Source organism: Colletes latitarsis, chromosome 8 (genome assembly GCF_051014445.1).
Source record: "Colletes latitarsis isolate SP2378_abdomen chromosome 8, iyColLati1, whole genome shotgun sequence".
Taxonomy (NCBI): Eukaryota; Metazoa; Arthropoda; class Insecta; order Hymenoptera; family Colletidae; genus Colletes; species Colletes latitarsis.
The window spans coordinates 30,565,079-30,590,591 of NC_135141.1; the positions used below are offsets into that span (position 1 = coordinate 30,565,079).

The window sequence follows — 25,513 nt, forward strand, 5'->3', positions numbered from 1 at the left end:
ATGGTTGGTTCGATTTTACGTGCAGGTTGCGGCAAAACCACATTGCTGAACTGTCTGTCTGGTCGGGTGGGCTTGGACGGTGGTGAAATCTGGCTAAATCGCGAGAGGCTGACAAAAAGATGGCGCAGAAGAATCTGCTACGTGCAACAGCAGGACGTTTTCTTCCCCGATCTCACGTTGCGGCAGACCCTCGAGGTGAGTCTTCAAAATATTCTCCCGGGACTGAAAGCTTGTATATATCTCGATGGAAGTCTTTCCCTACGTGAACGTGGCGTATTTAATAATTTATCAGATTTACGAAATGCATTAAAAGGGAAAGAAAATTGCTCGATTCCATAAAGGGCAATGTCTCGGAAGATCTAATGCCCGTTCCGCGTCGTGGAACTTGAAACAAATAGCGACAGAAATCGTCGAACGCGTTAGTTCGCTCGGACGAGCAAGTAGAAACGGACGAGCATGGCCAGACAGCGCCGGATACAATACTTCGCCGCGCCAGTGGAAACGAGTGAAAAATGGAAACAACGGTCGGACAGATTCGGCGTCAATGGACGGTTGAAAATTAATTCGTAACCGTTCGAAAGATCAAACCATGTCTATTCGCGTGTAAATTAATACCAAACAGGAAATACAACATCAAATATCTTAAGTGGTGTGATGTTGGCACCTGTCCCCCGGAGCGCGTAATAGACGAGCTGCAACTGAAAATGCTATTATAAAACCTCATCATAAATGACACGGCAGTCAATGTTCTGACGGGAACACTAGAATTTGTGTATTTATATCGGTATCTTTGTAGCCAATTTAACACCATCGCTGTCGGTACAGTCCGCGAGCCAAGAGGCTTAAAATTATTTTTTCAATTAATTTTGCGAAACTGGGCCACGCGTGTAAAAATATAATATAAATTCAACGCTGTAAGCTGCACAAAATTGCGATATACGCTGACAAACATTATTTTAATAGGTTCCCGATAAAGTAGTAGCACGTATCGAGTAACGAAACTGATTTCATTGAGCACACCAGCCTATTTACGTTTTCGGGTTGATCGAGTATTTCTATAGCCGCGAGCAGAATAGGAAGCCAAGGGAATTTCGAGATTCGCGTACGGGGCGGCAGACTTTCCTCGTTTTCCGGGAAAATCGCGCGGCAACCGTGCCAAGTTTATCGCGCGAAATTTACGAAGGCTCGCGACCGAAAATTAGGAGGACACCTCGCGACGTGGGATCGCACGGAATGCGGGCCAAAAGCCAACGGGCGTTGTTGCGTTTCGAGGATTTAAACGCGACGCGGTCGTACGCTCCATTCAGGCTTTTCCACCGCGCCTTAAAAATTTCTGTGAACTTTAATTCCTTGGAGTAGCTTTGGTCGTCGAACTCTATCGTACGAGGGACGAATGGATTGTAGGAAACTGAAAAATTTCTGAGTCGCCCGCCTCCCTGTCTAAGAGTCGCCGTTCGATTTCGAGGCTGCGACAGTTATAGAGACGCCGTCCGTAGTCCAGTTTCTCTGTGGCCGAGAGACGACCGCGCACGCGGCGAAATATCATCGGCCGCCACTTTCTCTCTCCGCATAACGGATCCTCTTGTGTAACGGACTCGGGCGTCGAGAAAATGGCACGTCCGTCCGCGTTGGTTGGCAGCGCAGGGTGTGTCGACCCACGGTCCCGTCGATCCTTTAAAGCCGCGTGCACACTTGCCGCGAATCTCTCGCGACGACGGTCTGACCACTAAGGATGAAACTACGCGTCGAATTTTCAAACTCAAATTACGATAGAATACTTCGGGTACCACCGGTGTACTCGACTGTTCGAATACTTGGTCATTCGAATAATGTGCACCGGTCGAGCGTGACGCGAGATCGGTTTTATTCATTCGAAATCACGCATGCGATTAAAAACGTACTCAAACGCGACTTAAATTGAATTTATTTGCATGCCAAATCGTATTTATTTATGATTGAAATTCGTAGATTTGAATTTTGTTTAATTACAATTTAGATTGTTACGTCCGCGGGTCGACGAACCTACCGCGCGTGCAAACGTACGAATTCAATGACTCTTACTCCCACGTTAGCAGGGTTTCCTTTCGTTGCACTATTTAATGGTTACGCGCGGCAGAATTTCAAATCGACGCCTAAGAATGCCGGAAGCAATCAACCGTTTGATCGCCTGTTTTCCATTGATTTAAGCGAGTCCTACCATATCGAAATGCTGTTTTCTAGCATTCGTATAGTCGCGTTCTACTGTCGAACGATTAAACGGATCCATTAATCGGGCATAGAATTACGGGACCACCCAGGAGAAACTCTTTTACCTTCTCTGACTTTGCACTTTGAATTCTTAATGCAACATTTGCAATCTCCATTGAGATTATTGCAATATTTTATGGGTATACGGATATTAGCATTCTCTTGGTAGATAATCAGTGAACAACGAATATTTAAAAAAATACGAGTATCTCGTTAAATTATGTTCCGTTACTGACTAACCCTTGAACATAGCGTCTATTTCACCGTATCGTCGAGTAAAATGATCGATAGCAATTTTCGTTAAAAAAAATATATAAGCTGGGCGCGATTAGTTTGAAAAACTTTTCCTCGTTAGGGCGTGTTTTCTTTCGATACGTGGCGGTTCTCGACCGGATTGCAGTGGCTTTCCCCAGTTAAACTCTGACCGAACCGGTAGACAAAGCCTACGAATTCTAAAGCCCTGCCTCGAGGCGGCTCGTGTTTTCCTTCGATTTCGCGGTAGCGACGAGGCTGGCTCCGTGTTCGCCCGAATTATCGCGTCGTCGTCGAGGAAAGTCCGTGCACTACGTGCAGAATCGCGCGCAGTCGATGGAGGCTCCTATCCCGGCCGTCGAACGACAAAGGTGTGGCACTCGTTGCACCGGCGATTTCGAGTTTCCTCTTTCGCTCGAGGATTTCCAGCCGCTGGATCGCGTCGATCGCTGTATCTTTATTTCACAATCGAGAAGAATTCGAAGCGTTCCTTGGAAACGCGCGAGACGTTTCCCAATCGATCTACCTTTCGGTTGAATCATCGCTCGTTCCGTGCTCTTCGTTCGGTAAAGAATTCTTTTTAATCGCGTCTCGGAGTTGTGAAAAACTCTATACCCGCAAATTGAAATCGGATTTTTCACAAATAAGTCTGAAATTTCGATTCGTTGGTCGGGAACGAAGCTCCCTCGACCTGGAGGTTGAAAGTAGGTCGAAGAAAAGGACGAAAGGTGGCCAAAAAATTGAACGCGCTGCCAGGAAAGGGTGTAATCGAGGAAGAGGTCGCCGGGGCGTTATCGTAATTGATTTAACGATCGCGATTACGAGCGGTGCATCCCCGGGGGGTGCGTGTCAGATGATAATAATAGACACAAAGTGGCCTGAATGTTACGAAACGGAAATGCACGTCCACGCCGGCGGCTGTTGCTTACATTACTGTTTAATGCGTAAACGGGGCCGGCCAGGTCGAAGGCGGACGGCGCCGAACGATACCGATCTATCCTGGGCTCCTCTCCGCCGACATAATCACGCGATCTTTTTCGTGGGTTACAGTACCAGGCCAGGCTGAGGCTTCCGGACACGTTCTCGCACTCCCAGAAGATGCAGTGCGTGGATCATATCATCGAGGTCCTCGACCTCGCCGCCTGCCAAGACACCAGTGAGTATAGATCCGACCGATCTACCGATCTTACCAAGCCCACTTTTTCCCTATCTGCCTCGTGACCGTAGTTTTTTGAGTCATAACAGGAAATGAAAAGATCGAAAACTCTTGCTTCCGAGTTGCAACTTTCTCAGAATATTAGCTTGTTTGTTTATTCTTGTCACGAATTTCATTATTTTCCAATAATATCGCCTTGGAAAGCTACTAGATTTGTCTCTGCTTCCCGTGGGATTTTTGTCTTAAGTCCTCGCGCCACACAAAAATAGGACAAAGAAATGTCTACTTTTTGCCTAAATCCGAAGACTGTTTCCGCGGTAGATGCGTTAAAAAGAACGAAAGCGACAGCAGTTGACACTTCTTGTTTCTGTGGTAAACGCTCGGTGAAAGCGTTAAGAAAGTAGACGCCATTGCACATTTTTTAAAAGGAACTCTCCAATTCTAAGAATAATTGCTCGATTCTTTCCTTTTACTAAATATAGATCTTGCAAGACCTTATCCGATCCCATGTAGGTCATCTTCAAACACAAAGTAATCTACGATATTACACGTACAAAATTATTTTACAATAATATACACTGTAATAAACCGTACCAAAATTATAGTACAATGTATATTTCTCTTGAAAATGACCCGTTTATGGTTACATGCACAAAATTTAATTTTAATTTCGATAAATACATTGCGTGCACCCATCGATCGTAAGTAAATTTATTTTTAAGGACGTCGAATCGTGATCGATTTTCTATTCTCGTGATCCAGGAGATCAAAGTCTTCCAGTACACAAAATTGTCCCACTTTCTTCGTTCGCGGGACGCCTGCGCGTAAATCCGCCGTAATTTGTTTATGTACGCGAACCGAGAACCCCGTAACAATTTACGACTTCCACCGGTAAGAAACGATCCTGGCTTTCAGTGGACGGAGCGTCGCTGTTCCCGCGATTTTGATTGACGATTTCCGCGATCGTAACTCATCCACCTTTCGCCCGTAAACCCGGTCCCAGACGATACTGGTCGTCGTTGCTTATTTCCATTTAAATAAAAACGCTGTTCCGATCTTGACGCGTCCTTCAGACTCCCACCCAGCGACGTCCTTTCCCGAGAAACAGATCCTGCGACTGGAATTCCAACTTTCGAAAGCGTGAAACCCTTAAACACCTTGTATAAATGTTCAAATTGGGTCGAAAGTTCTTGCAAGTATCGAAATTCGTGCAATTATCGAGGTAACACCTTCGTATTCTAAATTGTTGGAAATACGAACAAAAATAATCATTTTCCAAGCAATTTTTATGAAACTGTCGTCCCACTTTCGCATTGACAGTTTGCAATTCCTTCTGACATCGAGAAACACCTCTTCGCGACAAAACGGCAGACCAATAAGATCCGCTCAGGCAATTAGTTTTAATTAATTGGGAATATGGTATAACGAGAACGTTTGCTCGTTTTTTCGATGCTACTTGTGCTGCAATCGCGTTTTGTTTACAGTTATCGGGGATTACACGAAAAGAGGACTCTCCGGAGGCGAGAAGAAGAGGACGAGCATAGCTTGCGAGCTGCTCACCAATCCGTCGCTAATGCTGCTCGATGTAAGCCACTTAATTGCACCGACAGCTTTTCAGATTACCGTTTCTCCGCGATAGTTCAACTTGGAAACACTTCGAGTAAAAAATTTAGAAATTACCAGACGTGGTACTTTTATTGTAAATTCGTTAAGCGTTGATTTACCCAAAACTTTGCAATGTTTTATTTCATAAAAAAATAGTTCGTGCTCTGAAAAATTCCACTCCGAGGGATAGTTTTTAGTAAAAGTGGCGCTAAGAAGACGAGACAAAGTGAGATTAATTTTTCCGCTGTCGTTCCTCCCAGGAACCAACCAGCGGGCTGGACTCGCATTCAGCACAGGCGCTTATTTCACGACTGAAGAAATACGCGGAGCAGGAGGGCAAGAGCATCGTGGTGACAGTGCATCAACCCAGTTCCAGGATGTTCCACAGCTTCAGCAAACTTCTTCTGCTGAGCCGGGGCCAGGTGGCGTACTACGGCTCGACGTCGAATATTGGCAGGTTTTTCTCCACGATAGGACTGACGTTGCTTCCGCAATATAACCCCGCTGACTTCATACGTGAGTACTCCACGCTCATACAAACGACGAACCAGAAAGCATTTATCTGGTTATTTAACGCGTCAAAGCTCCGGCTCAGCTCGCGGTCGACGCAAACAAATAATTCGATTTTCTTTCCGAAGCTTAAGTAAGGGGAAGAAAATAAAATATGCATTCCTGGCCTGTAATTAAACTGAATTCTACCAATTTAATTCACCGTTCGCGTGATATTTTCCCTGTGAAATTTTAATAACTCGAGGAACGAAAGCGTTAATCCGAACGAATAAAGCCTCCTTTATATTTCCGCGAGGCGTCGTAGAATTAAAAACGAAATTAAACGCCCGGAATAACGTCCACCTCTCGGTTTTTAAATAATAAAAAGTAGCAGAGTGCAATTACAAAGCCACAAAGTGCAATAATGATTAACGAGCGGACCCAGTCGGATAATTAAAAAGACCTCGTCGCGTTTTACGATTCCTGAATGTAACGGTTAGACCGTGGATTGTTTCAGTGGAACAAATAAAGGGGCCAGAAGAGGTTCGGGAGCGCATCGTGGCCGCTGCTAGGAACGCAAGACAGGGACCCGACTGCCCGCCGGAACTTCGTCCGGAATATAATCCCAGCCAACATCCGCTCTGCGACCATCTCATCCATTACCACGAGCACCACATCAGCCACAACGGTATAACATAGCATGCAACCCGCGGTGTTCGTTAGCCCTGCGTTCGCACACTCTGTCCGATAAATAACCGTGCACCCGGGCTGTAAAACGCGAAACAAAATGACGTAGTATCGTCAGTCGTGCGTCGTTAACAAGGATTTCTCGTACAACGACTCTAAAAGCGACTCGTACTTCTGAATTTTAAAAAATGAATCGTTGATTTACTATTGGAGGGTACGAGGAAAATAAAATATTTTAAGTTCCAATGGAAAAATATAATACCCGAAATTTCGAGAATTTTAACTTGAATTGTTTGCAAAATGCGCGACGGACGGTGCTTATACCGCCAGTAGTTTAGACTGGTTATTTATCGGACAGACTGTGTACGCACTGGAGCCACTCAGACCGCGTTTGGAATCGTTGCGGTTCGGGTTCGCCAGCTTAAATCTCGAAGATCGAGTGTCGACACGAACCGTGTCGGTCTTTCTAGGTCGACGTATCCGTTTACACGCGACGATTTTTGGGATATCGAACGCTGATCGAGCCGGATTATCGACGATGGTGGCTCGATGACATTTCGGAGCGAATAGTTCGGTGAAAGAAAGGTGGTTTTAATCCTCGATCGGTAGGCTGGGTCGTAACTCGACGATTGTAGGAACTGTGTTTCGATTGCTGGACCAAACCCCATTGAAATCATAAAATTGCAACTAGATAGGACCCAAGCAGGGGTGGCCGAACACCCTGTATACCAAAATGATTTCGAGAGCCAAACACAATTGCAATTGTATCAAATTCATGCATCATAAATTTCTTATTGCGTCTATTAGTTTCGGTTTGAAAGAATCGGTATAAGCTAGCGAACATTAGCTAGAATATCATAGTTAATTTGATCATGCAGAGTTCGGTTAAACAGGACGTTAACAAAGTAGCGTGAGCATTAATTTAATCGTCAAAGCATAGAATCTCGACCGACGGAGTGGAATTCTTGTTACGTAATTGAGATAGGTTGGGATTAGTTTGGAATATACACTTTACCCGCCCGAATGCCTGTAATTACGTCGATGCTTAGATTAACCTGTTATGAAATTGCACGTTACAAGATTTCTACACTTTCTGTTAAAGCTGAAATTAATATTAGAGCCAACGTATAAATTTATATGATATAATACGTTAATAAATTTGACACAGGACCCGCAGTTTCGGATTGATTATTCCTATAACGGGTTATGTAAGGCTTCGAAGATTGTTATCGTTCCATCGATCGGGGATTAAAAACAGAATTTGCATACACTCTCGTTTTCTAACGTCGACGCTCTAAAATAACTGTTCGACCCAAAAGTTTCTCGCGAAAACTAGATACTCGCGATTTAATATTATTTCGAATAAAGTTTCCCCGGTTCTGGTACCAAAATGGTACCCTGGTGGTGCTCGATGGATTATCGGGTGCTCTTTCAAATTTTCCCGGGCAATAATTTCCCGCGCGAACGTCGAGAGACGATCTTCGAAGCAACCTTCAACCCTTCATTGTGCGGATGATTTACAGTGAAGGAAGACGAAGGTCGTACGCTGTGGTTGGACACACAAAGCCACGCCAGCAGCAGCGCCAGTTCCGCGGACGATGACTATTCCTGGCAGTGGCCCACCAGTTTCTGGTCGCAATTCAAAGTGAGTACCGTTTCTGCGAATGTTTTCCGTAATAGGAGTCGAAACTGCCGCGCACCGGGGCTTTATTATTCCACATAAAACCGAATAAGAGGGCAGAACGAAGCTTTTCGCCGAAACGGGGACGCGGAAGAACGTTTTTGGCGCGCGTTCCATCGATTCCTCGACGAAACAGCCCTCCACAATGCCATAAACCTATTTTTTCAAAATCTGATTTCACCTTCGTAAAATTCACGCAGGGGATGTACAATATTTTAAAGAATTTTTTACCTCGACGTACACTTAAAAATGATTAGATTTTTAATAACGCAGAGTATTTTCGAGTAATTGTACGAACGTCACAAAATGGTTTGTTCAAAAATTGTACCATATTTACTGAACAAAACGAAGGATGTAACAGGTGGATCTCCCCGGGCAGAAAGATGTAGTAACACAGCGAAGACTTTAAGCAGAATAATCTCCCTGCTTAAAATGTTGACTCTAGGCTGATCTACGGCTCTAGGATGATGAACGCTCTGAAAATATTATTCTGATAAACACGTAGACCGTGTTTGCTCAGTATCGTAAGATGTTAGAGTTTCTTTCCGCGTTTGTCTACTCTCCAAACACGGATTCAATTAAAAGAACATGCGTTCAAATGCATGGGAAAGTAACGATCAAGGTATTGCAGTATTGTATGAGGAGTTTTAGTTTGCAATTTCTATTTTGAAATCATCTTACAGTGTTCGTAGTGTGGATTGAAAATTATTCGATTTGAAAAAATTGCAAATAATCGCTGTGCAACCGAATATAAACGAATAGCGAGACAATTATGTAGGGCAACGGCGCAGTTTCATCGACGTTTCGTGTTTCTGCGCGCGCGAGCGAAACACGAGGAGAGCAGTATTGGAAGCTGGCCGAAGGCGAGATCGAAAAGTTCGATTGCACGCAAGAAATTAATAGAGCATGGAACGGTAATGTGAAAATTTAGATGAGTGACCTGGTATGCGACAGATAATACCGCGGGAAATGGAAATGACATCAGAATTCAAGTGTAATGCTCGCATTAAATTCATATTAATCTTCGGCTATTTCGCCAGGAGACGGCTGACGCATTCCAGGTAACTTTCCAACAGAAATCAACAAAAATTCTATTCGAGCAATAAACGCACAGGAAATTACGACGAAGGAAAATATTTCTAGCTGGATCTCTCTCAGTTAATAATATTATACGTGTCAGTGAATTGAAAGTCACAATATTTACAGAATATTCTTACGCTCGTATTTAATGGATTCTTCTCGAGACTATTGAAAATTGAAACTTATTTTCTCAAGACGTTTCGTAGTTGTTATTTTCACAGCAAAAATGTAATTTTCATGGCTCGCGAAATCGGCTGGAGCAATTTCCCCTCGTTGAAAATTTGATCGGGCAATTTTCCCGCGCGCAAGAGTGAAACCGAGTAATCCCGCCGCGTTAGAAATTAACTGGATCGAATTAAAAACCATGGCGTGCTGAATTAAACCGCGAGAAGCTGCTTCTAACGTCAGATTCTCTAATATTGGTCGCGTAATTCACATTCTGCTGGGTGCACCTCGACGCGTAGACGCCTAAGAAATATTTAATCTCGCTTTTGAATTGAAACGGATCGTTATAGCCAATGGCTGAATCGAGTATGCATTAGAACCGAGATTTACGATACTCGAATATTTTATGGGTGCACTTTTATTTCACGTGTTTTTTTATCGAACGGTTGAAAATATAAATATGGCGACCTGTGTTTCGCGATCTTTGGCGAGAGAAAAGAAGGAACGTGCAGGTGGCCAAATACGTAGGGACGAATTTTAAATTCGTGAAAATTGGTATAAGAATAGACATAATAAAAATCCGCTATAAAATTTTACGCGCGTGACAGTAAAATTTTATCATGTGTCGAAGCTGTCCAGCGATGGCATTGATTTCCTATAGCTGATTTCGAGCACAGCTTTCAGACGTATTAAACAGAATCCGTGACACGAATCTGCTACTGAAAGATGTAGTTACAAGCGTTGATAAATTATACAGATCTAAGAAGCTTGAAATTATTATTACGATTGAAAATCTTGGGACTATCGTAGGCATCGTATGGGATTTGTATCGCTGTTTATCACTCGTTTTGCAGTATTTGGGGGCTCGAATCGATTTAATTGGTAGACATTCGAGGTACAGAGTGGTCCCCGAATCGAAGAATGAAAAGTGCTCGCGCGACGCGTCGCAAAAGAGGACCGACCGCGCAGAAAGGGGAACTAGGTCGCGTTTACACGGTTCGCCATATCCGGATAATTACCCGGACCGGTATGCCCGTTCCTGATGATGCCGCTCTTTGTACGAACGCACCTCGCCACTTGCATCACTTTTACCCGGCGGAACCATTCTTCTAGTTGCGTTTCAGCTCGACAAACGCCGAGAGTGTTTCACCCTTTCTGCACTTCCACCGAACAGAATCCTCAACATCTTCAAACGATTGTAATCGCTCGCAAATAATACCAAACAAATATAAAGCTTCTCTCAATAACTCTTTCGAAATGATAATACCATAAATCTTTACCGCCGTGTTCAAGCAAATATTGAAAATACGATATTGTAAAATAGAAAACTGTGCTCGGTACTTGCTACTAAGAATTTTATGCAATCTAGAAAAATGATTTACCACGTTTAATAGTTTCGAGTATAATCTTAAATTATGCATAGGTGCGGTATCGCGGGGTTAAAAAGTCGTGGCTCTACGCATTACGAATCGTTGGACACCCCCTGCCCCACCCCCGATCGTCGCCGGTAATTGAGTAATTAACGATGTCAAGTTCCTCTCCGTTCTTTCACGGTTAAATGACGTGCGTATATAGTTGTAATTTAAAGAGGCCTTCGGAACCAGCATTGTGCAACTTTGCGTTCTATTTCCTCACGGCCGTCGATATAATTGAACTCCACCAAAGAGGTGTAGCGGAGCAACCTTGCAATCGTGACATTGTCGCGCGCACGGGGGCAACATTTCTATCATTATAAACACGCAATTAGCAGAACGCGCCTTTAACTACCAGTTCGCTTCGCGATTCTACAACGAATTATCAACGATTCTGCTCAACCCTTTCGAAAGTCCGCCATTTCGACGGATACCGAAAGAAATTTTGTCCGATTCGACGTGTTCGCTTGGTGATTTCAATGCGAGAGGATAATCATCGTAATTGCGTTCTCGACGTCGCGGTGAAATTAAATTTGTGCGCCCGTCAATGGGTGTAATAATGATCGTACGTCAAGTTTACACGCGAAATTGCGTTGTTTGGTGATTGCAGGTATTATCAGAAAGAAACTTTCAAGAGGCACGGCCACGGATGCTGTCTCGTTTGAATTGGCTGCAAACGATAGCCCTCGGTTTGCTCGCCGGGCTGCTGTGGCTGAGGCTTCCCAGAACCGAAGCAGCTCTGCACGACATCCAGGGCTGGATGTTCTTCAGCACCACGTACTGGATGCTCTTTGCACACTTCGGTGCACTCTCCAGTTGTAAGTTTACACGTTGTTTCTTTTTTACGATCCTTTCATCGTTCTGGACAATTCATAATAAACGACAGGAAATTATATTTCGAAACGTCTCGTTACGTAATTAAAAATCGAATTTTTACCAGAAGTTTATTTGCTTCGTAAAAGAAGCGAAGTACTTTCATTCGTCGTAACGAACGCGGGAGATAAAAGCTCGCGGAACGGAAAGTTCTCAGGTAGCCATTGCGTAACGCGCAGAAGCAGATGGAGCAGATTGGTTAATTGAGCCACGACGATGCAACGTGCTCAATCAGCCATTCAGCGATGCCCGTTTTTTTTTATAGCAAAGATTTGCAAAGGACCAGAGAACGGGTCAATCAAGAATGTTAGTCATGTAGGTCGCGCCGTGACCCACTGGGCGCGCGCCTGGTAATTGAGGCCCTTTTGTCGACGATGCCGTGCAAAACGAGCGTGACGAATTTCAGACGGGGAATCAGACTGTAAAATGACGCTCGACTCGGTGGCAAATTAGAGATTCGTTCGCGAGGAAACTCTTCCTGCCGCTTTTTTCCTTTCTTCGTACCAAATCGAGTCGAACAACTTCCACGAACGACGGAGTCATCGTTCCAAAGGGGGGAGCTCGATTACGCGGAAACGGAGACTCGGAAGAAATTTTTAAATGGTCGTCGACAAGATTTTCCAAGAACTTCGATCTCAATTATTTCCTCTTCGTTCCAATTACTTTACGTGTGCCTTTATTTTGACAGTAGAGGGAACCAACATCTCATTCGAGTCAATAGCAGTAGGGTGGAAGATCGAAGACTATTTAATCGTAAAAATACTATGCTGACTAATTTTATTTGAAATAAATGGAACTCGAAGCAAATAATAACCTGTAACATAAATTTCACGAGGACATTGCAGTGTTGTATCATAGAAAAATTTTTGAACTCGGTTGTCCCCTCTGAAGGGACATCCAGCGAAGAATTTTAATGCACCCTCTACGGAAACACAACGATATTATTGTTTTAAAGTGATTGTTTTGTAAGAAAATGTGCTTGAGTTAGTAGTAGGTGATCGAAGAAAAGTCTCCGAGTGGAAAGGGTTAAAAATGTATTAATTGTAATAGAATAATGTATCGAGTATCTATAGCGAATGTTTGTTCGAAGAGCCAGACGCGCCGGGGCGAGGCGCGGATGAAAATAGCGAAGAGCTACTTTTAAATTCATCGGAGATGAAAATTAGCTGAATCCATCTCCGGGCGATTTCACTGACGCGTCCTCCGAGAAGAAAGTGCAATAAAGATTCACGCTCGGCGAGCGAGCAGACAGCGTCGACAGATAACCGAGACCCGGCCGGATAAAGGTGACAAATCGTCGGGAACAAAGGGTAGTAAACGATAAAACGGAAAAGTTAATAGGCGCACGGCTATTCCCCGACTATTTTAGGAGCCGCATAACTTAGGCATAGAGTCCGCCACGGTTCTAGCCGCGACTCCCTCGACGTCCGTGTGGCGTTTTACAATCGTCGTCACTTATCCCCCCCGTAGAAAGCGAAACGGCCCGGCCAGACGCTAAAAGCGAGCTCGAAAAGGACGCCAGTTCCCGTCCAGCTGTAAAACTGATTTTAGCATCGTCTTTGATTCTTCTCTCCCCTACCTTTCTTCTTCATCCCCTTACTCGTCATTCACACTGCTCCACTCCACATCGACATAAATATTAAATTGGTCGTATAGAGCAATTTAGAAGGAAGAAATTGTAGTACATTTTCGAAAACTACCCTATCTTGACAACCTTGAATCTTTTTAACGAAGCTTTCAAAGCGTTGTCCCTAATATTAAAATCTACGTGAGAAGATTCTATCCGACTCAGCGAGACGAAATGGGGGCGTTTATTTGTAATAACGTGAATACGAAATGTTTCTTTCAGTTCCTCCGGAACGCGAGGTTATCAACAAGGAGCGGTTGTCAGGATCGTATCGGCTCTCGGCCTATTACCTGGCGAAAATGGTCGGCGAGCTGCCGCTTACGATTACACTGCCCGCGGTCTACCATATCATTAGTTACCCGATGTTGGGCTTCCACAGTCCGGCAGTTTTCGTCACTCTGCTGGCGTTCCTGTTACTCAACACCGTTGTAGCGCAGGTACGTTTCATTCACCTTCTTCGCGAAAAATAAAAACCGCAACGGGGTGAGTATAGCGTGCGGGGTGAACGCTCGACTGCGCTCTCGTACGCTATCTGTCGAAACGAGTTCGACAAACTCCATTCACGAAATGTTACATTCGTTCGTAGACTTCGCTCGCGAATTTTTTTGAATGGACTTTGCTAAAATTATTCTAGAAACGCTTTAAAAAAAAAAAAAATATAGTTGAAAATGATTTCCTTCTGCGATAGTAGATTTCCAAAGGCTGTCGAAGATGTTTACAAATTCCTGGTGTGTTACGAATATTGTCACTCGCGGAAAGGAAAGGTCTGCCAATAAAGAGCCTACCCACGCGGTATTAGCATAAGCCGTTTTAATGAGAACTTAACTATTAAACGTTTAGATAGAAACTGATTTATCGCGACATAAGCTGTCGATATTGAATAAGCTTCGATATTGAAATGATATGACGTTAAACGATAAACGACAGATATTTTTAACAGCTTTCGAAGTAATTTTAAATCGAAAGAAGCGTTTAGGGTTAGTGGAACGATACTAAGAAAAAGTGGCAGAAGCTTGTCGCGCTACTCTGACGCAATCGAACTTTTTGCTCGACGCGAAACATAAACAGCAAGAATTTCGCGGTTTCCTTTTTTTTTTTCGTTCTCCCCCTCCTCCCTGTCAGCCCTCGACACTGTCCACCTACGGTCAATACTAAGTCATTGTAGCATGAAAGGCGGTCGCGATTTACTTTCAAAACCACCTACCTATTGACGGAAATGAGTAACTCTCGTGTTTCACAATGCGCACCGACGTGTACAGTCGAGCTTAGAAATTCGAATCCGTCGGCAAATTCGATTAAAATTTTCAAAGCACGTTCGATACTTCGAACAGAGGCGTCCTGCGTTTATTGAAAATTATTCTTGAAAATTCCTTTTCAGTAGAAAAATTAGAATGGACTTAATGCAAGATATTCTAATACTCGAGTGTTCGAATCATAATCGTCGTCGAATTGGCTAGTCCCCAGTCGAATGTTGTACGAAGCTGTACAGAAACGACGTTTGAAACGTAAGAATGTAACAAACTCTAAAGGGTCATGCACCGTCTGATTTCAGAGCGTGGGATTCTTCGTTGGCGCCTGCTGTTTGGACCTCCAGGTTAGCATAACCGCGTCCGCGCTTTACACGCTCGCGACGCAGCTGTTGGGCGGCTATTTGGCGACGGCGGTTCCACCGTGGCTCGCGTGGGCCAGATACGCGAGCATGGTGCACTACGCCTATCAGAACATGCAAATCCTGGAATTCGGCGTCGGCGAGCCGATCACGTAAGTAGATAAAAGATATCTATCTCCTCGCGTGCGTCCTTGCCACTTCTTCGACAATTCTACCTGGAACCAAACGTGTCCCAAGAATCTCTCCTTGCAATCTGAGATTCTTTATTGCGTCTAACCATGTTCCATCGCGGTACTTGGATTTATCCTTCGTCGACAACTTTTTAATGGTTGCAAGGTTCCCCAAGTGGATATTCTGACGCTAATGTTGATAAAATCGTTCATTTTGTAGGATAATCCACAGCTAATCCACAACTTTGCATACCGACTTTGTAGTTGAAAGTCCCTCAACTTGGTTATTCCAGAGTAAACATTATAATTTACTTAGCCAAAATCACTATTTGCATCTAACTGCGATAGCTGAATATATCTTCCATCAACAACCCTTAACCGTAGTTTTGTACTTGAGAATTTACACCATTTGGTATTCTACCGTCAACATCTATAGTCCACGTAGTTACAAATTCTCTTGACGCATATGTTCATACCCAGCTGTAAAATTTGAACAGTTTACACTGATTTTGCAGTTACGAAGTCTCCCAATTAGTAGAGTGCGATTCATGGAGCGCGTTTCGCTGGCGCCGATTCTTCGAAATCGATCGGAGAGTGGGAGGGGGGAGGCTTATTAAATAAAAACCGTGACGGAAGTTGGCGAACACCCTCGAAGAGCCGCTAATTGCAACGGAGGAACGTCGTGTTTAAATAATAGATGAACTTCAACCGGGACAACCCTCGTGCATTATTCAATTTCCTCCCCCCGTTTCTCTTAGCCGCTTCAACCCGTCCGACTCGAGATCGTGAAATTCCCGAGTCTCGCGCGAGATCCCGACCAATGATCCGCGACGACGCGTTAATCGGGTTAGCCAAGGCTGATCCGTTTAACTGCTCGAATCCAGAGGCGAAAACGAGACGGTCTGGGCGGGGGAAACGGAGCCAGAAGCGTAAAAAACTGAATACCTCGATTACGCGATCAGGGTTATAAACGGGACGCTCGATAATGGGGAATAATAACGCATATCTCGGATCGATATCAACCAGAAGCATTTCAAATTTATCTTCGTTCGACGCCAAGGTCGACGTCGTTTTTATAAACTTGATCACTTTTATGCAATAATTTTTACTACGAGTTACCAAATTTTAGACCTTTGTTCTTTGCTGTTTTTATCATGATTATCCAGTACTGTTTACTTTATTTTTTTATTTATTTACTATTACCAACAGGGAATGAAACTTTTAATAGATCCTAATCAAACCTGCACACTTTCAAGTCTTGAATGCATATGCCACAGAACGTAGATAGATCAAGTCCGACTCGAGATTGAGGAGATCTAACCCAGACGCGACTTTATCAAAATTTAAGATTGTTTCGTCCGGTAGAATTTCGATTAATTTGATCTTGTTTTTAACGACAGATGCTCGCAGCCTAGCAAGTTCCCGGAGTGTAGGAACGCCACGACGATACCCGTGAGCGCGATCCTGGAGAGCCAGGGTGGCGCCAGGGGTTCCGGTCTTCCACTCTGGGCAAACACGGCCGTTCTGTTGGCGTTCCTGGTGGTATTCCGCACTCTTGGCTACCTGGTGCTGCGGTACTACCGCGTGCCGAAGTGAGCCGGTGCCGGGAACCAGGACCTGTTGCCACATCATCTGCGATCGGATGCTGATCGACGGATCGACGGACGTCGGGCGGGCCCCGCCCGCCGCCACGCTGACGGGAAACGCCGTCGAGCATTGACCCTTCGTTTCGTGGCCCGCGAAACGGAACGTAGCTCGCAGAACTGAGAACGAAACTGAGCGCGAAAGTTTATTTTTCCAGGAGAATAGGGTTCAGCTTGGGACTAACCAGAGGGTTGACGATGGCGCTGGAAAGACGGACAGGCTAAAGAATTTGTGGATCGATCTTCAGAGAACGCGCGTCGCGATCGGAGTCTATCGTTATTTGCATAAGGATCCGTCGAGTGGATCGCAAGAAACGTAATCTCCGATCGAAGAGCAATCGAGAGCGATTTTCTTCGCTTTTCAGAGCCATCCGTTCAACCGCTGGCAGCACTATTTTAATTACCGAACGATTAGCGAATATTTTTATTAATTATACATGCATCTCGCAGAATAGTATACCTCATCTAGAACAGGGAACCAGTAATCTCACGAAACGAAGGGTTAAGAGCCGCGAGGAGGGGGTTGATCGACGAAACCCTTAACCGGCACGGCGACCGAAAATATGCGCGCGAACGCGCCGCTGCGAGACTTTGGCGATTACTATGCGTAGGATCGTACACGTAGCGACTTTATATCATGCTGACGGGGTACGAGGATAGAAGCAAATGGAACGAGCGAACGAGGGAGAACGTGAGAGAGAAAGAGAGAGAAAAAGAGGGGAAGAGAAAGAGAGAGAGTGCGAGGAAACGAGAAAGCAACGTGCGACTGGTGAATACTCCTTTGTTTAAATTTCTTGCGGCAAGAAGGGTATAAATAGTAGAAACGAAAACACGAAGAAAGAGAGGAGAGACTGCGTGGGAGAGAGCGAGAGAGCGAGCCAGGATGAATGGAAGAAAATGCACGATAAAGGGTGAGTAGCGCGCGCGAGAGCTTTTTGGGAAAATCAATGTGCGGCGTCGGGGCGCCGCGAAACCGACTGAAAACAAAAAAAAAAAAAAAAAAGGAAAAAAAAAGAAGAAGAAATACAAACACCTTCGAACACGTACATACTCATATAAAAACGAACACACATATATATAAAGAGACGCAAAGACGACGAATCGTTTCTAAAGCCGTTAAATGGTTGAAATAGAAATGAAAAGGACACGGTATATACAAACATACATACATACATACACACACACACACACACATCGACGGAATCAACTAGACTTAGAGGACACGTTAAGGGTCGAAAAGAGCCCTTAACGTTTTAGCGACTATCCACGCGTTTCTTTTTACTTTTTATTACCGCAAAGAGCAATTGCTACGATTTTACAAAATATTCGCCCTAGCTGGTAAGGTGAACTGCTACTATTCATTACTACCGTTACACTTAGTACTTTTTATTAGCGACGCTGTAAGCTAAGGGACGTGGCGAGACGAACATTACATATTTTTTTTTTTTTTTTTTCTTTTTTTTGTTCCAAATAGGCTACCAATTCTTTTCGAACGCGAGAAGAGAGCACGATAATCGATCGACCGTAGGGAATTCGGGAGCAAGCGAAAGGGAACCGTGTACGATGCGAATTTGAGAGAGTCGAACGGAGTGGTGGAAATATGCGATACGGAGGGGAAAGTTTATAGTTAAATCGTTTTTTACGCGTCGCACGCGCTGAGCGGATACGCGCGATTTAAAGGCTCGAGAAACGCGATTTGCGATTTTAGAACTTGTTGGTCTGTGACGTATCTATGTGATGTTTTCTAGAAGCTCGATACGTTACGAACGGGGATCCAGACGAACCTTTAACGAGCGGTGTAATAATTCGTTGGCTACCTTGTGTACATAGAAAATTATATATATATATATATATATATTTACAAGTATATATATACATACAAATATTATATATAACTATAATAATTATTATCATTATTATTTTTATTATTATTATTAATATTATTAATATTATTATTATTAATTATTATTATTATTTTTATTATCACTATCGCATGTACATGTGAATTTACGAACTGAACGAGAAGGCACGCGACGTTTTTCTTTTCTCTTTTTCATTCTTGTTCACCGACACGGAAACGATAAACACACGTACACACACGCTGATCCGTGCGATCGACATTACCAAACGACTCATCCAAAACTCCGTTACGACGGGATAATTAATATCCTTTCCCCTCCTGAATCACACACATACACACGTACACATGTGTACACTGTTGCTGATAATTGTCTTTTCATACTTGGATATTTTGTTTGTGTTTCGACTAATTCTCACACTAAATTCAAAAATTATATCTAATATTATACGAGGTGGAAAGTTTAAGAAATTCGAAAATCTAAAAAGTCTAATAGCAATTATAATAGCACGAAATATTTCGAATTATATTAGCAATAATGTCACAAGAAACATTCAATTTATTCGCATCTCATACCAAAAATACACGAAACACAAAAGCGTAAAATATTTTCTAGGACACCTCGACATATTCACTGCAGAATAACGAATTCCGACCAAGAATAAAACAGTACTGATAAACACGTAGTAGGTTAAATAAACCTGCCATGTTTACGTTATAAGAAGTCGACCCCTGGCCTGTTACTTGCAAGCTACAGTGTACAGACGCATACAGACACGCAGAATTCATACCAGGAAAGCCAGTGTTCGTTATAGTAGGAAGTAAATAGTTAGGTCGGTCGCGAGTGGAACGCTGTGTGTTTTTAGTCGGCCGACGGGCAACGTTACGATACATTGTGCGAAAAACCGGATGACTCGCAGAGGATCCGCGTGGACCGGTCCGCGGACAGGATCCGCAGCTTTCCTTCGCGATGCTAGGAAAAATTCGGGAAACCGTCGCGCGTCGGGGAGCCTTGCATATCCTCGTTGGGTCGAACGACAGTCTCGTTTCGTGCGATTCTCGCGCGAAATCACGGATTCACGGCTCCATTTCCGGTCTCGGAGCGAGGGCATCGAGATCAGAATACGCTGGCGCTGATCGAGCGACCCTTTTTGGCTCTGCTACGGACGCGCGATGGGATTCGTCCGGTGCACCGCACAACGCAATATCCACCAAGTGTTCAACCGAGTTCGGTGAGGAGAACGTGGGCGAAAGAGGGGGAAACGGGGGTGTTCAGAGACGGAGTTGAATTATGGTACAGGCTAGAGTAAGTGATAAACGGTAGGGAAAGGACGAGTAACAAGCGTTTCGTGAAAAATACTCGAGTGATTTTACCAAAATTTCGTCCCCACATATGTTTCTATCATGGAAGATTTGATTCTCATAGCTCACAGCGTTCAAACAAAATACATTGATTATGTTGTCTATTCAATACCGTGATGAAATTAAATGTGAGAGGAACAGAGTCAACGTCGAATGATTTTTGTGATCTCGGTGACCATCCTTTCTCTACCGGCGAACGAGTTGCTTCCCAATAGTAGGATTTAATAAAGGGGAGGGGGATGAATTTGCGAGGAGGGAGGACGAGTGCACGCGCTTGCTCGTATCGGGACAAACAACACGGGGGAAAAGATGTTTAAACAAAGATTTGGCTGTGTCAACGTCTGTAACTAATTCGTTTGTATCGCTTTCTTTTTTCTACTTAAACGTTTAGACTGTATGCGAGAGTGAGAGAATGCAGAAAAGAAGTCGATGGAGAACGGGGTTCAGCGCGAGGGGGTGCGTACGTGTGCGATGGGGAACGAAAGGAGCAGCGCACACCAATTAGGAAAAAGAATACGAGAGGATTCCGCGTTTGAAAGTCGTTCACCGTCGCCGTTCACCGAACGACCGAACGTCCCATTTTTCCCCATTGTCGCGAGTTTCCTTTTTTCCTGTCGCCACCTTTCGAGATTTTTAACACGACGCCGTTGAAATATCGAGTCTCTTATTCTGTAAACTTTATAACGACTTCTCGTTACTTTTTTAGAAACGGGACATCGATATTTCGAAGCTTACTCGCAAATATGTTATGTTGTCGTTAGGTATTAATTTGGTTTATAAACAGAAACGAACGTATTACTCGAATATATCCGATTGCAAACGCAGTAAAGAAGGAAATTCGTCGCTTTTTCTACCATTTGTACACTCCGAGACGGAGCAGAGATTTCCACCGCGGAGAATCTCTACCTCGACGAACGTTTTTCCTCTTATCCCTGCCCTTCGATCGATGGACCCGCAATCTTTCGTAAACTCCATCGATCCTTGGCGTCGAAGGTGGCCGATCGAGAGACTCTATCCGCTTCTGTTTTTCCTTTCGCCTTCGATGCACCTTCCCCCCCCCCCCCCCCTGTGCGAAGGGGACGAGAAACGACGATTTCGAGTCGCGTTAGGTGTCTTTTCAAAATTTTGATACTCGTATTGATATTGTATACACTGTACACAGCGTTCCGACATTTGTATACCGTTTACAAATCCACCGGTTCGACCGAGAGGTAGAACCCCCGTAACTCGAGTAGAATCGAGCGCCGATATCGACGAACTTGCGTTTCTCGTACGATCGCAAGCTGGAAAATCTCTCGATAGGAAATGGTTTCACAAAGGGCGAACAAAAAGAAAAAAAAAATGAAAACTGGTCGAGTCGCAACAACAGGGCACGAGATTTTCTCGAACAATTAGATTGTACATAATAAAATAGCTGAAATCGAACGTAGAAAAGTGTCTCAGAATTTGAAAGAACTTGTGCACAATCACATTCCTGACGATACTTGTCCGCTTAAAAAACAATCCACGAGACGACGCAGCGACGGATTCTCGATGGACGACCAGCATTTGCATACACACAGATACAACGCGATCGTTTCTCGACGCGTCGAGTTCGCGTGATCGATAAATAAAAAAAGAAAAATAAAAAAAAAAATCGAACGACTCTCGTCGATACATCGGTTGGCAGACAGCGATCGCACCACGTCTCACGACGAGAAGTCGCTAATCGTTGGTCGCGAACCAGCACTCGAGACCACTTGGATGTCTACACACGCTTTTTGCACTAAAATACAATAAGACTGACGTTTTTTATACATGTTGATGTGATCGAACGACGCCGGGATCGCGGTCTCCGCGAACAGCGTCGTTGGCGTTCCGACGACGACGAAAAACCGACGTCCGCGGACGCGAGCTCGTCGTCGACTGGGCTTGAGGTGGAATTAACACAGCCAAACTCTCTCCTGACGATATTTTTCACGTTTTTCTAGCTCTGGCTTCTTCTTCGCGAGCGCGAGTCGATCGACTAACGAGAGGCAAACAGTCTCGCTGTGGGCAATCGAAAGGGGACGTACGGATCTCTGATCCTGGAAACGTTGATCGTTGGGCCTCGATAGACCAGTGGTCCACGACTTGGTCGACTGCTTTCTTTTTGGAAATCAAAAGTCCGAAAGTTAGCCGTTGGCCTACTGAACTAGCTTTTTCTACGACGCATTTCGGGGGAATTAGAACAAATCGAGCGATAGGACCTTGCGTCACGTGACTGTTTGAGTAAATGATGTGTGAGAAGAGTATGTATAATAACTCGACCGGCTGACGTTACTCGGAAACTAGTTAATTGGAAATTTAGAACGGGATACGCGGTCTCTGGTGTTTGAGGGATCCGTGATTCGCTGAATTAGCTTCTTCTTCGTTAGGTTTGGCGGAGAAAAGGAACAAATTGGGTGATACGACGGAGTGTCGCGTGACTTCTTTGCTAGACGAGGTCGGGAACGCGTGCTTTGATAGATAAATTGATGCTGCTTTGGAAATTCGAGACGGGCGAAACTTAGTATTTCGAGGAAGAGACGAGGGAATAATTAACGATGTAGCTTCACGTGACTGCTGGAGGAAATTTTAGACGCGAAGAAAGTTTGAAATTGGAAAATGTGATTTTTGGCTCGCGAAAGATCGGTGAATTCGAGGAAGAAGGGAAGGGAATATTGTTTCGCTAAATTACAGGCATGAGAAGCAAATCTATCAACCGGAATCACCCTGAAAAAACCATCGATGACTTTGAGAATTCGAAAGCTAGAGTCTTTGGTGTTCGAAAGGTCAGTGGTCCTCGGGTTCACTGAACTGACGTCTCATGAAGGAAACCGAGGAACAGAAATTGGATGATGGGACGTAATGGCGAGCGACGACAGGCGCGAAGTGCTCGATTAGCTCAGCCGCTGGAAGTTCAGAAAGGGGAGGTCTCGGTTCGTTCGACGAACCGATTTCTCTCGTTTCGCGTCTCGGAACCGAGTAAGAAAAAGAAAACGAAGAAGAGTGGGGGGAGGGGGGAAATTAGGGTGACAAGACGTAATAACACGTGACTGTTTCGCTTTACAAAAATAGTGCCTTTTTTACAAAGACTCTGTTGTTTGTGCCAAGTCGAATTCAACGGATGCGAATGCGTACACTCGCGCGCCTGCGCGTCACACACGGACACACACGTACACACGTAGACGTATATTTACAGGGTGAAGAAACGGGAGAGAAAGAAACGAGGGGGGGGGGGGAGAAATAGATTTAAAGGGAAACGAGAGCGAGAGGAAAGAGTGAGAGAGACATAGTAAAAGTGAGCTTGAGGTATTCGCGGAGAGACTGAGAGTGGAACGACGAGGAATCTAGGACGAAAGTGGGTCTCCGGTGTTCTAATATCGAGGATCGATGGCGGACTCGATGGGAATTTCCATCTCGAAGCGTTAGAACATTATTAACTTAGGTGAATTAACATTTGGACGGATCCAAAGTGTCTCTAGTTAGCCAAATTGTTTGTTCTGTTTCGCGCGGTTCGACAAATGTTACGAATTTAGGGTTGGGACTACTCGATGAATACTCGGGATCTCGTTCTTTTTGAAACCTGATTTTCATACAAGCTATTTCGTTAACACACTATGTTCCCAGCTATAGAAAAAACATATCCTCGTGTACAGGGTGTTCGGCCACCCCTGGGAAAAATTTTAATAGAGGATTCTAGAGGCCAAAATAAGACGAAAATCAAGAATACCAATTTGTTGATGGAGGCTTCGTTAAAAAGTTATTAACAATTAAATTCAAAAATTTCAAATCGTTTTGAAAAAATTATTTTTAGTTGCAGGGGTCAATTGTAAGCATTTTTGGTGAATAGACATACCCCCGAAATCCTACGCATTTTCGAAAAAAAAATTCAGTACGGTCGGAACTTTAAACGTTAATAACTGTTTAACGAAGCTTTCATCAACAAATTGGTGAAACTCGAATACTAAAATATTTGAAATATTTTCTGTATAATATCAGAATGGTCCCAGCCCTATACGTTTTGGATATAATACGATTCGGGATCCACCGTTCCGAACGAACGCCAATGTAACTATTATGTAATTAGGAAGAATAAACGCGAAAGAACGTCGTAACATATCCCGAGAATCTCGTACAGATTCCGAAACGCTACCGCAGTCTTTCCGTACAGGCTGCTTTGTGCCTCGAGGTTTTATCTATCGATGGATTTCCCATTGTTTCTCCGTCGATCAAGAGCGTACGAGGATCTGGATACTGTGAAATACGATTGTAAGAAAAATTGGGAAGAGGGAAAGTTTTCGGGTGGCAAAGGCAACCGAGCACGACGGCAGCACAGACGAGACACTCGGGGGAGAAGAAAATGCACGCACAAACACACGAACATACACACGACCACGGTATACTGAGAAAGAGAGCGAGGGAGAGAGAAAGAGAGAGAATGAGGATGAGAGAGAACGAGGATAGAGACAAAGCGTGGGTGAATGGCAAAGGAAAGAGGAGAAATGTGAGCAGGGGAGCAACGAGGGGTGCGTTTCTCGCGAGAAAAGAGAAAAATGTACCGCGAGACTAACGAAAAAAAAAAAAAAAAAAATGCCAAAAAGTGTTCCACTAATCAATGCCGCCGTGGATCCCCAATTAGTACCTACCGTAAACCGAATGAAATTACAAATAATAATCGAATTGTAGAATTGTGCTAAAGATGATGAAAGAAGAAAAAAAAAAAAAGAGGTTAATATATAACTCTAATTATGGTTATATATATATATATGTATATTTACCCATATATGTATATATATAAGTATGTATGTGTATATGTATATGTATATATAGGTGTGTGTATATACATATATGTATATATACCTCTCCGTGTGCGTGTACGTGGGCGAGTATGCGTACACGCACGCGGTACAAACCACACGCAAATGCGAACGCGGAGAGCACACCGATACGCAGCACCATTTTTTCTTTCCCTCGCACATCGAATCGTAATTACACACCGAATCGTCCCTTTTGTCTGCCGATATTTCGTGAAGAAAACACGCAAAAAAGAAAAAAATAACAAACCTTCAGACTGTGTACACCCACTACTATTGTATATACGAATCATATAAAAAATATACATACGTATACATATACATATATAAATATATATTATATTAAAACGGATAATAAGACACTTAGCACTAACAGAATTACCCCTATTATTACATGAGATGATATTAATTAACTGATAGTATTATACCTGTTGTCCCAGTAGCGTACTACTACCTACTACCTTTGACCCCTCCCCCCCACCCCCCCCTTAGGAGGAAAATTGAGAAAAAGAAAAAAAGAAGAAATCGTTATCTACCGTTATCACACTTTGAGTTTACCGATAAATCGTTAAATAATCGTCATTGGTATAACGATAAGGATTATTATTATTATTAATATTATATTATATTATATTATATTGTATTATCATTAATATTATTATCGTCAGCATCGTCGTTGTCATCGTCGTTGTCGTCATTGTCGACCTACATCGTTCATCGTCGCGAAACTATTCCTCATCGTTCCGAACCCAATCTTCGATTTCTTACATCCTCCCCTAC

The 25,513-nt window shown here is 43.8% G+C and overlaps 2 protein-coding genes across 4 annotated transcripts in view; one reads left to right on the forward strand and one right to left on the reverse strand.

Moving 5' to 3' along the window:
- The window catches only part of E23 (ABC transporter G family member E23), a 171,633-nt gene extending 146,540 nt beyond the window's left edge, over nucleotides 1-25,093 (forward strand). For all 3 annotated transcript variants that reach the window (XM_076771885.1, XM_076771886.1, XM_076771887.1), the window contains 10 exons: nucleotides 26-195; nucleotides 3,550-3,655; nucleotides 5,140-5,240; nucleotides 5,521-5,776; nucleotides 6,267-6,437; nucleotides 7,960-8,081; nucleotides 11,385-11,592; nucleotides 13,497-13,711; nucleotides 14,827-15,035; nucleotides 16,454-25,093. In XM_076771885.1, coding sequence (XP_076628000.1) covers nucleotides 26-195; nucleotides 3,550-3,655; nucleotides 5,140-5,240; nucleotides 5,521-5,776; nucleotides 6,267-6,437; nucleotides 7,960-8,081; nucleotides 11,385-11,592; nucleotides 13,497-13,711; nucleotides 14,827-15,035; nucleotides 16,454-16,649 — 1,754 coding nt within the window. In that variant the 3' untranslated portion in view covers nucleotides 16,650-25,093. The remainder of the gene's footprint in view (nucleotides 1-25; nucleotides 196-3,549; nucleotides 3,656-5,139; nucleotides 5,241-5,520; nucleotides 5,777-6,266; nucleotides 6,438-7,959; nucleotides 8,082-11,384; nucleotides 11,593-13,496; nucleotides 13,712-14,826; nucleotides 15,036-16,453) is intronic.
- Evi5 (ecotropic viral integration site 5) overlaps nucleotides 1-25,513 on the reverse strand; it is a 472,270-nt gene that overhangs the window by 182,076 nt on the left and 264,681 nt on the right. The gene's annotated exons all lie outside the window — the stretch shown is intronic.